At 40.9% G+C, this 15445-nt stretch overlaps 2 protein-coding genes across 2 annotated transcripts; one reads left to right on the top strand and one right to left on the bottom strand.

Moving 5' to 3' along the window:
• The first annotated feature begins 3193 nt into the window (after positions 1 to 3193).
• On the top strand, positions 3194 to 4973 carry LOC131330688 (uncharacterized). The gene is made up of 3 exons (XM_058364367.1): positions 3194 to 3339; positions 3624 to 4278; positions 4369 to 4973. Exons 1-3 carry the CDS (start codon positions 3194 to 3196, stop codon positions 4516 to 4518), a joined length of 951 nt encoding a protein of 316 aa, XP_058220350.1. The 3' UTR covers positions 4519 to 4973.
• A 3385-nt stretch (positions 4974 to 8358) lies between these two features.
• On the bottom strand, positions 8359 to 9006 carry LOC131330680 (uncharacterized). Its single transcript, XM_058364355.1, has one exon. It carries the CDS (start codon positions 9004 to 9006, stop codon positions 8359 to 8361), a length of 648 nt encoding a protein of 215 aa, XP_058220338.1.
• Positions 9007 to 15445: the final 6439 nt, after the last annotated feature.

Genomic DNA, 15445 nt, shown 5'->3' with positions numbered 1-15445 from the left:
GGAGTCTGCTTCACGCCACTCGGACAGTTGCCATGGAATCCTCGGATTTTCTTTTCGACGGTGTATCCTTGATTGAATCGAATGTTACTAAGAGATGCCAAAACAGCCTAAGTCTTTGACTTTCTCCCTTCTCGAAGTTTCAAAGTTTGATTTTGGAACAACTCGGTGTAGATGTCATGATACCGTAACCGAAATGGCGTAAGCAGCACTGTGCCGGAGCCTGGTGTAAGTGATTAGCACTTTTAACCTGAGTGGTGTAAGCATCATGCCATTTTCTCCGTTGTTCCTAGTTTTCGGTTTGAAACCTCGATGGGGTTTTAGACAAGGACTTAGGAAGTATCGATTTCCCGAAGTCTCATTGATTAAGGATTTGAAAATTCTGGTAACGTGCCACATCGAGATGCACGACTCGTCATCGATCCAAGGCAAACGCCGAGTGGGCGCAAGACAGACTCGACAAAAGACATCCTAAAAGCCGCCCTAGCATGCTCCTACGCAAAACGATCATGGATGTATGTACAAGCATGCGATAGGAAAAGCGGTAACACATAAACAGGATATGGGGTTAGAAACAAGTAATCCTACCCTGCGGGTTCCTGTCTTATGTTGAAAGGTTCTAATGCATTGTACACGCTGTTGAGGCCGGTTTTGGCTTAAAGGGGTTCCTCTGACTAGAGCCGCGATATACCTCCCATTGCAACGCGTAGAGCAAAGCAATGGTCGAACAGTAGTACGACTCATCATCGTCCAAGGTTGTTGGGCGTTCGAGGATCCCGGGCTCTAGTAAACTGTGCCGGTTACCCAAAACACCTCAACGGGGCTGACCAACCATCGATACGAACGGAGAATGCCGAAGAATGATTCAATGAGAGAGGAATGCAACGCCTTTGAAAACAAATGCCTTTTGAAGCTTGGCTCACTTTTGTTAATTGATATTTGGAGAAAACTACACAAGGGAACAATAGTAAAAGCCCCAGTTCGGATTGGTCGGATGCTGAGATCCTGTTACGTCACCATTCCGTTCTTCAGCAGCGCGGAGCGTGCTGTTTTGACAAGCTTTTGAGAATTGTTCAATTTATGTATTAATCGCCAAATATTAATCAACGCAATCTTCCCCAGCAGAGTCGCCACTGTGGGCACGCCACCCCGGAAATTTTGCTTTGCGAAATCGGGTGCGGCCCTTTTTGTGTTTGGAAAAAGCGCGGCGAAACGCCTCGATTCAGAGTCGCCACTCGGGTTTTAGCGGTGAGAGCACCCAAGGAACCGAACTCGAAAACGTTTGCCACGTTTGTTTGATTTTGAAAAGGCATAGACCGGTCCGTCGTCACCTTCGATATCTGAGGTTCGGGAGCCATGTTACGAGAGGGGAAGGGTTTTATGGCACCCCTCTCGCCCAATCCGGAGATCGGTCTCTACTCGGGCATTTTATAAAACATTTGCACTTCTCTCTCATTCGATCATTTTTTAGCCAGTTAGGGCGGGGGAACAGTTAATGGGGATTAAAGCACTGTAACAAGTTGTGATTTATGACAAAAATGCTTATGAATGGCTTGATTGCAATGCTACAATATAGATTGAGAACAAGCACTGAGCAAACTGGACAAATTGCAGGGCGCTGCCTCGCAGGGGCGTGAGCAAGTTCTACCAGCATGCACTGGCCGAGCCACTGCATGTTGATATGACTTGCGCACGCCACAGGGAGACTGGCGTACTCCACTCATCTGGTTTCACAGTCCTTGTTTGCAACCCTCTGGGCTCTGGAAAAGGACCAGTGCACACCCAGGACAAACCATGCAGTTAAATAAGCAGGATATATATATTTACAGACAGCTGGGATGGCTTGAAGCCATGAACATAAACAAGAAACCCCCCAAACAGAGTGGGGACAGAAAAGAGGCCAAGACTGAACTAAGATGCAAGGGCCAGCCACTGGATCCTAGCTTTAACTGCCGTACGCACGTTTGACCCTAATCCAGTGCTTGGCTTTTACATCATCTGGGCTCTGGAACATGACCAGAAGGATCCCAGAGGCCTTCCAAACAGATAAAGAATAGGCAATAACCTTTGTATCTAAACAGTTCTAAACATACAGAAAGCAATAAACTGGTTATTTAGCATGCAAGGGTGATTGACATAAAGATAGAACAAAAGGAATGACGATCCATGATCCCCACGCCAGTTGTGCTTGTACTGCCAAAACTGGCGTACGGCATAAGGTTACTGGCGTGCGCCATGTTCGATCTGGTACGATTGTCGTATTTTGCCAGTTTGAGGCCAGGACTAGTATTACTTACTAGCCTGGGCCTCACTGGTTCCCCTCAGGGGCCAAAAACAGAAAGGGACACAAAGGTGGTATACCTTTTTGTTTGAGGATTGAAGGTGGTATTGAACTTTAAAGCTTGGAGATGGAGGTTTGATGGTGACTGGGTGACAGTGGGATGTATGGAAGTGTACTGTTTTCTTTTCTCTTTCAATGGAAGAAAAAGAAATGGAGAGCAAGAAAGAAGGAAGGAGAGAGCTTTTTTTTCTTAATGAGGCCAACCCCTTGCAAATGAATGCAAGGGGGGTATTTATAGGGGGGGGGGGGAGACTGAGATCAGTCTGGTCTAGGGCCTTGTTTGGCTGGTTAAGGCAAGGTTGGAGCCTCCCATGCATTAAATGCATGGGACTTGCCTTGATGGGGGGTGTAGGAGAGAGAGGGAACGTCTCTGCCGAAAGTAATCATCAGGGACGCTGTAGCCGACGTCCGGGTGGCACAAAAGTCCCGCCCAAGCTGCTGAATAAAGTTGATTTGACTGGCGTGCGCCACTATTAACTGGCATGCGCCAGGAAAAGATGGGCCACTGGTCGATGACTGACACGTGGCAGATGACTGGCGTACGCCTTCAGGACGCTGGCGTATGCCAATTGGGTTTTGCTGGGGCTGTTTGGCTTTGGTTTGAAGGGTTTGAAAGGGGTTTTGAGAGAGGTTCGGGACGCTCAAAGCTCAAACACACCTTTGTCATAAAACTGTTTTCGACTAAGATCATCATTGGGGAAATAAAAGATCGACAAATAACGCTATCTGGATAATCCAGAATGGGGTGTCTACAATACGGTTAGTGAGAGAAAGAGAAAAAGGCAAAATAATGAAGATGAAGGAGTTATGGATTTGGCTACCCCGACAAAGAGAGTGACACGATTTGCGAATACAATGGAGAAAATGCAAACGGGTAAGGACAAGCCAAGGTCAGGAATTCCTTGCAAAACAGAAAAGGGAAAGGCAAAGAAAGGGAAGACTAGTAAAGTGATCAAGGACAAGAACACCAAGGCCAAGGGCAAGAAAGTGGAACCTGGAATGTCTTAAATTCCCCTGAATTTCCCCAAAAAAATTCAATACAAGTAATGATTTTTGCATATATGCATATATAGTTTCTGATTTATGTAACGTTATATACGATCTACTGTCTCGTGAGACATTATATATGATGTTCTGTTCACCAAATATATAGGGTTATATATGTTTTTCTATATAACTTTTAATAGTAATCCTTTATCATATATTGCTATATATGTTCCATATTACCTCTGTCTGTATTTTACTTACATATATGGTTAAATATCAACAGTTGTATTTTATGCAGGTCCAGCTTAAACACTGTGGTGAAGCTACTGCAGACTATTCCTAACGGGGAATTTACAGCACGTCAAATACAAGAGATCAAGAAAACACCCTTTGCGGATCTTGTGTTTGGGATTGTCGAAGCGAAGCTGGATGAGGCATATGTAAGGAAGAGCGATACTGGCGTTTTGAAGTTGGTAAAACAATATGAAGGGATAGGTGAAAGTTTCAAATTGGGGGGCGACTCTATCAAGGTAACAAAGAAAGTGATTACAATTATATTTGGGATACAGTCTGGTCCTACGAGGATTGTTATAAATCCAACTCCAAGGGTCCCAAAATCAGATTTTGCAGATCGACTTTGCCCTGGTCCGAAAGGGCAAAGGATATTGACCATTCCGATACTGAGGGACTTCTTTGCCAAGGCTGTTAAAGGTACCACTTTGAAGGATGCGAAGGACTTGGTGCGTGTCCTCTGCCTTTTGTTAATAGAGACGCTGTTTTTCCCAAACACACAAACCAGAGTGAGTTGGGCTTACTTGGATTTCATTGAACCTTTGGAAAACAACACATTGTACAATTGGTCAAGCTTCATAACTGAAGAGGTCATCCATGAACTAAATCTAAGGGGATCTTCGAATCCAACAAAAGTGGGAGGATGTGTAATGGGACTCATGGTAAAAATGGCTTCCCTCTTCATCATCCTTCATTTCCCCCCCTTATTATTGGTATGAGATAAACTAATTTGTGCACCCATTTGACAACAGTATTGGCTTTGTGAGCATGTGCGTTTAATTAATCAAGGAGATCCACACAACATTCCAAGGTTCATCAAGTGGAGGCTTGGTGACTTAAGCAAGGAATTGTGTACAATCAACTTGGACTCTCTCAATCCTCTTTTGGTAAACATGATATAGGGTTATATGTATTTCCCGTAGAAGTTGTATATCATTATGAAACATTGTAGTGCTACATTGTAAACACATGAATGTTTACTGTGTATTTTTCAAGGTAATCTCCTCGGAGTTGGAGCCAAACGATAATGAGGAAGAGTTGTTCAGGTTTCCCGCGGACCCCAAACACAATATTGATGAGAAGACTCAACAGTTGAAGACAGCAGTTGAGAAGTCGGGCAATGAGGTCGTGGAGGATACAACTGATGACGAGATGGATAGTGAGTAGGATGATATCGAACAAGGCAGCGAAGTGGTAACCCTCCGAGTTAGAATCAGAAAGTTAACCAAAGACAATGCAGAAAAGGACCGGACAATTTATGAGCTTCGAAAAGAAAACATGGAGAAAAATGCTACGATTTTGGATCTTAGGAAGAGGATTATAGAGCTTCAACAAACCATAACACCTGATTTGGGATTCAAAGTCATCACTGCACAATTTGATAAACACCACCTTGAGCCCGAAAATGGGGGTTTACAAACAGAGATCGATGGCATGCTCGTAGAGAAAGACATTGTTGAAGAAAAACTGGAAGGGGCCAAAGAACTCATTGATGAGTTTGTGACACATTCTGTAACACAAATGTACCAGGTAGTACTCATCAATATATTAGGTTATATATGCATGGTTTTTTATATACATTTGTCGATAATAAGTTTACAACAATAACTGTTAACTTTTATTTAAAAACAGACTGGTGAAAAAGAGGGCCAGCTCATAGAAGAGGATGCAGTGGGAGATTAACAAGAAACAGAAAATGTGGAAGACGACGACGACAAAGAAGAAGAAGAAGAAGAAGAAGAAGAGGAAAAAGAAGAGGAAGAAGAAGAAGAAGGCAGGAGTTTTAAAGTTGTCCTGGATGAGGGTGGGCCAGATCACATAATGGTGCCAGATGCTAAAGTGGACAGCACGACTGTTGAAGCATACACGACTGTACTATATGGAGACACACCCAAACGGAAGAGAACATATAAGCCAAAAAGGGTGGACCCATCATCGCTGGCCAAGAATGTGAAAAAAACGAACACTAGAGTGGAGAAACGGCTGGATGATTATGTCTATCCTGACTTAAAAAAGGTGGAAAAGAAGAAAAATAAACAAAAGTGGAATCTTAGTCGAGCACCTTTGATTCACTTGCTCCTGCCAACTGATGTGGACCTATTGCACCAAATTGTTGACTACAATGATGCAGATCTCACATAAGTACATATACTACACTCAATTTACATATATATTTGCAAAGTAGCAATGCATTAACTAGTACTTCCCAATGACATGCACAGTACCACTGTCTGGTCCCACAACATAACAAGAGAGGTCGTTCCTCTGGAAGACATAGTTAAACTATTACAAGGAGGGGACATCTCAAATTGGGTAAACCTTATATACGTGCTTGTAATGTTATACGTGTTTTCATTAATGTCAATTTAACTTCAAATATAAAGTTATGCAGTTAATTGATAGTTTCGCATCTATGCTGACGAGGGAGCAAGATGTAGAAAATCTGTACCATGATAACGTCGCTTATTTCCCATGCACCATTTGGGTATGTTGTTGCTAAATGCTGATATAAGGTTATATGATATCTGCTGAAATAATGTTATATCAAAATGAATATGAAATAAGGTTATATGATATCTGCTGTTCACGTTTTGTTGCTAATGCTGATATAAGGTTATATGATATCTGCCGATATAACGTTATATCAAAATGAATATGATATAAGGTTATATGATATCTGCTGTTATTCTGTCCATAACTGTTTTGTAATGCAACAGACTATACTACACGTAGACAGTGACGACATGAGAGAAGTTGTCCTTAACACAAAGCTTAAGTGTGTGTTTGAAAACATCCGACAAAATGGGACCAAATACTATCGGTATTTGATTTTCCCTATGAATGGCACTGGAAACAAAGGGTTGAAAATTACTCCATACCATTGGACGATTATTTTCTTTGATGTTCGTAAAAAAACCTGGATGCACTACAATTCCTTAAGAAAAAGAGATGGCAGCGATCCACTCCTACAAGATGCGACAACCGTGGTACTTTTACATTAATCTCCTTATAAATCCAGAGTCAAACAATATCTAGACTAATTTTATCTTTTCCATATGCAGAAAAAATACGTGGAGAATTACATGAAGGAAAGACATGCTGAGATGAGGAATAAATTTTGCTTCGATCTCCTACCATCATAATTACTCTTTGAAGAACAGGCTTTTGAAGCTCCGAACTGTTCATCTCAAAATTCACCGCAACAACAAAGTACAACGTAAGCTTTAATCACAATGATTTATTCCAATACGGTAGAAACCAAATCTCCATATGATATTTTCTTATATTTTTCCCACAAAATTATCCAGGGTTGATTGTGGAGTTACAGTCTGCATGATAATTGATAAATTGAGACATCTTGAGCCAATTCCGGATAAGCTGTCAAGGTCTGAAATTGATGAGTTCAGAGCTGGATTAGTCTCTCGATTCTTGAACGATAAAGGACAAAGTTGGACATTAGGTGAATGGCAAGCCAAGCATATTCAAAATGAGCCAGATTAAGCGATGGCAAGATGGTGATAGAGATAGTGAAATGGTGTTTCCGAGACAAATACTTTTTTGTTTTAGGGTTTTCTTTGGATAAGGGGTATGTAGATTTTGATCGGAATTGACTTCGCCTCTGAGCTGTTAGTGATGGCCTATTTTAGATGGTACGTTGCTTCTCTTGAAATGCTTTCATCACTGTTGACACGGGTAGTGCTGGAGGTGATGGAGAATTTGAAGGGAAGCTTGCATTGCCAGTGCAGTTTCTACATCTAGTTTTGGGTTTTGTAGCATCGCTAAGAGTTTTAAGATTGAACACTCCTGAGTTTATATATTTCTTGTATTCAGATTTTGTATCTACAATTGAATGACTTTTGGAACGTGTGTTAGTTATGTTACCTGTTAATTTGAGCTCAACTTGATTGTTGTTGATGAATGTGAGTGCTAATCATTTAGACATATTTTGCTCAAGTGTGCCTTGCCTTGAGTCAAAAAGGATATGCAATAAGTTCCTTGGTTGGCAGGCTATTTCTTGGTTGATTTTGCTGAAAGTGTCCTATAAATTAGCAGGGCCTGCCCATTTCCCCATTTCATATTGAACTGTGCAGGTGTACATGCATGGATGTGTTCAGAACCTTCATGCTTACATAAAATTCATTTTTTCTTTTTTTGATACAACAATTTCCATTTTAACTAGTTATGACATTTTGGTGATAAGATAATGATGTTTGATAATTTCAAAAGCAGCTCTACCTCAGCTGGGCAAATTGCACATGGCTTCTGATCCCAGTGTGAAATGTGAATGAGTATATAATGTTAAACGTAAGTATCTAACGTTAAATGTGTACATCTAAACGATTATATAATGTTATATGTGATCTTCTTTCATGTGTAAACATTCAAAAAAGGAACATATGTAAATCCTACGATCTATAGAAAAAGAAGAAGAAGAAGAAGAAGAAGAAGAAGAAACATTCTTATGATCTATAGTTATGTTCTAAATCCTACTTCTCTCAACTTTAAGGAGATACTGGAAATTTCGACATTTCAAAACCAAAATTGGTTTAAGTTTGCATCCTTCATATGTCAAACTGTGCACAACTCATGTCTACAAAACATTAAACTCTTTATTTATCCATAATCTAAGAGAAACAATTTCAATATTTAAGCATTAATAAGGAAAAACAAAACAACCCCCCCAACATTATTCTATTCTTCATCATAATCTCTCCTTTATTCTTATATTTGACCTCCTTGCCTCATATATCGCTTGGCTCTTTGCATGTTTTTTGGTTGTGCTTTGTAGCCTTATGGCACCTCCCACATTTATTTGGCCTGGTATATGACTCTTCACCCCTTGAATGAATGCGTTTAACTTTGGGCCTACCTGCTGGCCGCCTATTCCATGGAGGGTTTATAACCCGGTCACCTTCCTGTGTAAAATCAGGAATGTCACTCTCTACAACTGGATATATGGGTTCTTCATATGCATGCCGATACGCATCAACAAGGTATAATGGATCCATGTGGTCCACCAAAGTTCCTTCCCCTCCATAAGCTTTTATAATAACCGTTGTAGCATGCCTACACATAAAACCGGTAGACTGCCGTTGACCACAAGAGCACGTCCTTTCCTCAATAGATACTACCTTAGGGGGAAGACAGCGCACCTCGTACAAACCCCCCTTCGACATAATGATCCTCCACGACATTCCTTTTTTGATAAAGCGAGCTAACTTCTTATCCATCTTCGGCCAAATCACTGAAATCCATTTCATCGACTTTACTCTCCTAGATGCCATTTGCTTCATAATTTTGCGACGAATCTCATCAACTAAATAAAATACAAGCATTTCCCGAGCTTTAAGAATCCAATTGTTAAACGACTCCATAGCACTAGAGCTCATCTCGCCATACCATTGACCTTCGAAATACGTGTTACTCTAATGCTTTTTGGGGACACTCGCAATAAAGCTCCGAGCTTTATCTCTACCAAATTGGTAAAACTCTTCCTCAGCAGCTTTGAAAACCGACACCAATGAAGCATATGCACATTTGTTGAACAATTCAACTAGACTTTTTCGAAAACCTTTCCTAAACCGACCTGGAAAGTGATCCTTCAAGTTAAATTGTAGGTGATAAAGACAGTATGCATGATGACAATCGGGAAACATAACAGGAATGTTGTTGACAAGACTTGCATTATGATCAGTAATAAAGGTAATAGGGTGAGTGGACATTGTACTCCTCAAAAGGCTAAGAAACCAAATCCAATTCGCATCATTTTCAGCGTCACAAATTGCAAAAGCTTTAGGAAACAAACCTGAACATGAATGATAATGTATTACGTTATATTCGAACTTCTGTCATGTGTAGCTTCTCAACATATAATATATAATGTTATATATTGTAAACTGTACAAAAGAAATTCAATATATAAGGTCAAAAGATAAACAACCAACACAAACATATATTGATTTGCATCTTTCCTTGTTGTGGCAAGGAGTGTTCGTTTGAATCTACCTTTTAGATGGGTCGCATCAAGACAAAGAAAAGGCCGACTGTAGTTGAATCCCTTGATACAAGCGTCAAACGACACAAAAAGCCGCTGAAACTCCTTGGTTATAGGATAAGATTCAAGCCTCAATACACTCCCCGGATTCGTAGCCCTTGCAGCTTCAACGTACTATCGAAGCCTATCGAATGAACCTTCACAATCTCCATATAATCCCCCCTTGCCTTCTCAACACCTAACCAAGCACTATGATAGCACAAATCAAGACCATACTTGCCCGTAAACCAATCCAGCATGTCGATTGGAGAAGTCTTGGGTTTTTTCTCAACAGTCCCAGCTATCTCATTTGCAACCAGACGAGATGACATGCGCTTATGCTTATTGGTTTGGTATGTTGAACCACAATTATGCTCGTTATGACACTTTTTAATATGAAATACTCCATTGGTTCTATTTACAATAGCATGCACGTGCCATTCACACCCTTCAATAACACAAGTAGCCGTCACCCTAAGTTTGTCATTCTTCACGAAACGGTACATAAAGCCATTCTCAATCGCATATTTAGCCAGCACCGCCTTGAACTCCTTCACACCAAAGGGAAATTCTTGTCCAAAACCCTCTATCAAGTTAGCCCAAGCTTCCGTCAAATACCTAGTCCCAGCATGTTTACTATACTTTTCCGCGGGGTCCATTCTATCTAAATATTCTAACTCATCATCAACCACTTCATCAACATCACCGACTTCATCAATAGTACTACCAACAATTAACCTGCTACTATGTTTATTCTTGTCAACCTTTGCATTTATGCGATCACAATTATTAAACAGGAAAAGCATGTTCACAAAATCAAATTCATTCTGAAGAGCACAATGACCATCCTCATAAGCATATGAAATAGAAAACCTACCAACAGACAAATTCTTCCACCTATTGCAAATGCTACTTAAGATATCCTCCAACCTACCACCACCCCATAATCTCATCGGAAGAATCTGCAATCCATACTTACAAAGAAACATGATTTTTGAATCCATGACAACTGCACACATAACAACACACAATAAAATAAGAAAATCAAATAACCGGAAACATGGTTATATATCAAACTCTGTACAACGTTACAAAAATATATGGTCATATATTTCCATATGTCATATGTAACTCTAAAAAGGAGAATATATGACGTTATATATGTACAATAACGTTATATACAGTGTATCAGAGAAGGAGAATCTTCGACTATTATATAACGTTATATACGTACAACAACGTTACATACGAATCAAAACTAGATTTAACATGCAACTCTAGTACAATAACAACTTCAAAAACACCAACAACGATAACAAATTCAAGATAAAAAATGATATCAAGATCAAAAATGAAAACAGAGAGAGAGAGAGAGAGAGAGAGAGAGAGAGAGAGGGAGGCAAGACTAGGGCTTGGATTCTTTGGAGTAAATCGTCTGGGAACGGGATTAGACTAGGGAAGGAGGCAAGAGAGGGATGAGCAAACTTCACGATCTCTTTCTCAGTGTTTTTCTCTCTGCCGCTATATCCGCTATATTCCAACGTAAATGGGGAGATTTCAAACGTATAAGGGATAAGGGCTAAACGGATGGAGGGATTTGAATGGAAGGTTAATTTTGTCAATCACTATTTCCCCTTTTAAATGGAATGGACTTTATGCCTTATCAAATACATATTAGTGGACTTAGTGGGTTAGAAACTTAATTAGTGGATCTAGTGGGTTAGAAACATGGTATAGTGGACCCTAGGCCAATTTTTTATAAATAATTTGGGGACTGCGAGCGAAATTCACTCCCCATTTTAAAAAAACTTTAATTTATCTTTTTTTTTATTTTTATTTTCTATAAGTTATAACTTATAAGCCTTACAATCCTAATTCACATCGGAGACTTGAATTTTTAAGAGTTATGAGAATTATTTTTCCCTTTCTACCAGTAACAGAGGAGTCAAAATCAAATTCATACAAAAATCCCATGTGATCATGTGATGCACTGATATTAACCATCTCTTGAATATATACTCCAAAATATCAGTATTCCACTTCCATAGAATGTCCATATTTGTTATTTATCCCACTATTTCTAAATGCGAAGTAAAAACAGTCCCTCTATTTTTGTACAAATTGCAGAGCCCACACATAAGAACAAAATGAGAAATTAAAACAAAAAGTCAATCTCAAAGATGTAGTTTACCATCACAATTGAAACATGTACTCCTAAAGTCACTCTAAAAGATTTTTTTTTCACTTTTTCTCATAGCAAAAATAAGAAAAAGTAGGTAAAGATTTAGGATAAACTGTTCGTGTTGTGTGTGCAAGTCAAATTTTGATCCAATTTTGACAAAATTTGTAAAAATTCGATCAAACAATATGTGGAAGCATTTGGGCAAATTCTGTCAAATATTTTTTTTGCACACCCATCGCATGTGCCTCGGCCTCTAGTCATAAATTAAAGAAGTTCAGCCACACTGACGTAACCAACAAAACGAAGCTAGCACAAGTGTAGGTGGACAAATTCAAGTGGTGCTCTAAACAGCACTGGAATGCAACGGCTTCACGTGCGTTTTGAACGTAACCCTAATTTGTCAATGAAACCCCTGTCCTGCAAAACTGACAAGGAGTGAGTGCACCTTTGCCCCTCATGGCAAAGGCCCTCCGATGCCTTTGTTAGTATCACGTACTAGCAATTAAACCCTAATTATCAGTAGGAAAGCAAGAATGGAAAGTATTGCGTACCTTTCACCTCTAGGTTTACCTCATATTTATAGATTTATGGATGCTTGCTGTCCAAGCATCCTTGTTGCCATAGGATTCCTAACTCGTATAGGAGACCCAGGATATCAAGGAGTCTCGTTTCCTTTATCAGTTTATGGAAAAGAGTCCTTTTTGGATTCTTTTCCATTAAGAGCCGATCATCCCATACTTGTTGGGTATCTTTCTCAGATCTTATATTCTTGGAATCTTATTCCTTTACGGAACATGACTATTCTGGAATCTTCCAGAGTATTCCCTCTGCTCCTACTCACGATTGGAGCTCCATCTCTGTTCGGCCTTCTCATGGCCGAACAGACGGCTTGGACCAGTTACTTCACATGTAACTGGTCCTTGAGCCCATACAACCTTCCTGGACCGTTGACTTCCCATGTCATTGTTCCATATCGCCGAACACTTGTTTAGCACGATGACCGTCCTGTCTATATTCAAACTATGGTCCCACGTACCATTTATTCGGATATCGATTGCATTGCTTTAAACTTGTAATCACTCGTATCACGTGCTAGGTTCTTTACATCATCTGTTCGGCTGTATCATAACCGAACAGCCTGCTTGGACCAATTACTTCACATGTAACTTGGGCCAATGTAATCGGAATGTCTCTAACTGCCGAACAGTCAGTTTATAGCCATAACTTCTCATATCATTGGCCCTTAATTTTGCCGAATAGATTGCATGGATTAATGACTTCCCATATCACTGGTCCATATCGCCGTTCATCAAACTGTCCGGCGGTAAGTCCTGTCATACTTACCACGTGCTCCCGAATATCACGTGTTCGGCAACTAAATGTATCTTCTCGGGAATACCTCCCTACAATTGCTCCCCAGCTTCATGTATTGACCACTGTTCGGGGGCAATATATGATGCTTAGAAACAGAATTCTATCTAGACCAAACTCTTTTGATCCTATGCAATCACAATTTCAATATCTCATTGATGCCTTTTGGCGCCTCTGTCATTATACCATCTCGAGGTAATGACTCCACGTGGCACGTTTCATATGCCTAGCATTAACTTTGAACTGACGTTCTATGAAACGGCGTCAGAACGGTTTCTGCTTTCCGTTACTTTTACCTGTAACGGCGTGAGAGGAGACGTTTCGTCTCCGTCTCTCACCTTTAAACCGCTGAAAAGGCTCTTTTTGGTTTTTTATCCAAAACATTCGAACTTTCTGTCCTAAGCTTTCCGCCATCGCCGCCATCTGCAAATTCGATTGCATTCCAAGAAATCATCACGGTATCGTTGTAAGACTCTCGTTCTAACTCCATTTCTTCTGCTTAGGTTTTCATCTGAGATTTCATTCTCAGATTGTGGTCATTTCTAGGGTTTCAATCACGCCCATTCTTACATTTACGTTTTCTTCGAGTATATCCATGGCGGATGAACATGACACCCCTCCTAGACCCAGTAAGTTTAGGAAATTCTGTGATACCCCCGCCCCAATGGCGACGTTTAGGACGGATTACAATGTTCCTGATAACGTAGGTCTCGAACTTGCCCCTCTAGGAGCAGATAGGGATAGTGGCTCATGGGACAGAATGTGTATCCCTATCGTAGCAATTGTTGAAGGAGGAGTCCGTTTTCCCCTTCATCCACTCCTTCGTCAGATCCTAAATTGGTACCGCCTTACTCCTATGCAAGTATCAACAAATGTTTTTAGGCTGATAAATGGAGTAATTGCTTTAAATAGGATTCTAGGGACCCAGCTAGGGATCTGGGATATTCAGTGGTGGTACAGTATTGTACTAAACCCTGAATATAACACCTTCTATTTCAAAGTAAGAAGGGCAGAAAAGCGTCTCGTGCTCAACCTGCCGGATTCTGCTCGGGATCATGAGATTGACTTCTTATACGTTACTGGAGCTTTCGAGCCATTAGGAGAGGATGGTCAAGTGGTGGGACTCCACTGCCCCCACATATGGGGATACCCACGTAATACTCCTCTTTCAATAAGTTTGTAATATTTTCGTTTACCGCTTTCTCATAGCCTTTACATGTGTCTAATCTTGCTGTTACGATTTTGATCTGACAGCTGAAAACGCTAACTATCGTCCCAGACGCATTCCGAGCAACATCCGAACAGAAGACATCAACAAGGTTCTAAAATATACAGGCGAACCTGGCACTTCTACAGCTGGTCGGGGTCGTAACGCAGAAGTACTTCTGGGATACGACCCTTCATATAGAGGGGTTATAGACAGAAGGCTCGCTCACCTTAGCACCAGTACTGCTTCCACCTCCACTGCTTCCCAGCTTAGGAGTACCAGAGCTAACACTGGAGTGACAGTAGCCGGTCAACTGGGTGAAGTCCCAATTTCCGAAGGAATTCCGTTACCACGAGTAAGAGTTCGAAGATCCTCACGGAGTCAGGCCTCCTCTCTACCATTACCCGAACAGCCAGCTCCGATCTGTGTAACTAGCCAATCCTCATCCTTAGGTTATTCTTTATCTCCTCCTATCTCGAGCACTATGACACGCCAGCCCTTAAATCTCAGCTCCCTCGTCACCGTCTCTTCTCGGGGACGTGGGACTGGGCGGGTGGCCTCAACTGGAGCCCCTCCCCCACGATCTCATCGTAATAGGGGGAGATCCGCAGAGGCTGCTGACCTTCATAGAGACAAACGCCCAAGGGTAGATGATCAAGATGGTACTGCTTCTCAAGCAGATACTGAAATTCATCAACCCAATTCACCAACTGCTCAGATTCTTCCTCAGATATGGACTCCTTCTCTTATTAGAGGAGATCGTCCTGTACATGTCGGAGATAGTGCCAGTTCATCTGAGACTGCTCTAACCTTGGCTCAAGGGTTAATGCTCCCTGTTGATGTGCAAAAAGAATCTTCGTCTTCGCCTGATCGGCTGGTGTCTACTGGTCTTGTCAATGGAATTAAGGTAAAAAACGTCTTCTTTGTTTTTCAAGCCCTACCTTTGTGTTGGTTAAAAATTATAACCTACATATGGTATTTCCGTAGTTTATTCAAAAGATGGCTACTCTAGGCAAAAAATACCAAGAAGCTGAT

Source organism: Rhododendron vialii, chromosome 1a, assembly GCF_030253575.1.
Source record: "Rhododendron vialii isolate Sample 1 chromosome 1a, ASM3025357v1".
In the NCBI taxonomy this organism is placed as follows: domain Eukaryota; kingdom Viridiplantae; phylum Streptophyta; class Magnoliopsida; order Ericales; family Ericaceae; genus Rhododendron; species Rhododendron vialii.
This window is presented reverse-complemented; position numbering and strand designations above follow the sequence as displayed.

Bases quoted from the DNA above. Each gene is read 5' to 3' on its own strand.
- LOC131330688 (XM_058364367.1), top strand. From the start codon at position 3,194: ATGGAGAAAATGCAAACGGGTAAGGACAAGCCAAGGTCAGGAATTCCT. The intron at 3,340-3,623 runs GTCTTAAATTCC...TATTTTATGCAG, and splicing joins AAGAAAGTGGAACCTGGAAT to GTCCAGCTTAAACACTGTGG. The intron at 4,279-4,368 runs GTAAAAATGGCT...ATTTGACAACAG, and splicing joins GATGTGTAATGGGACTCATG to TATTGGCTTTGTGAGCATGT.
- LOC131330680 (XM_058364355.1), bottom strand. From the start codon at position 9,006: ATGAGCTCTAGTGCTATGGAGTCGTTTAACAATTGGATTCTTAAAGCT.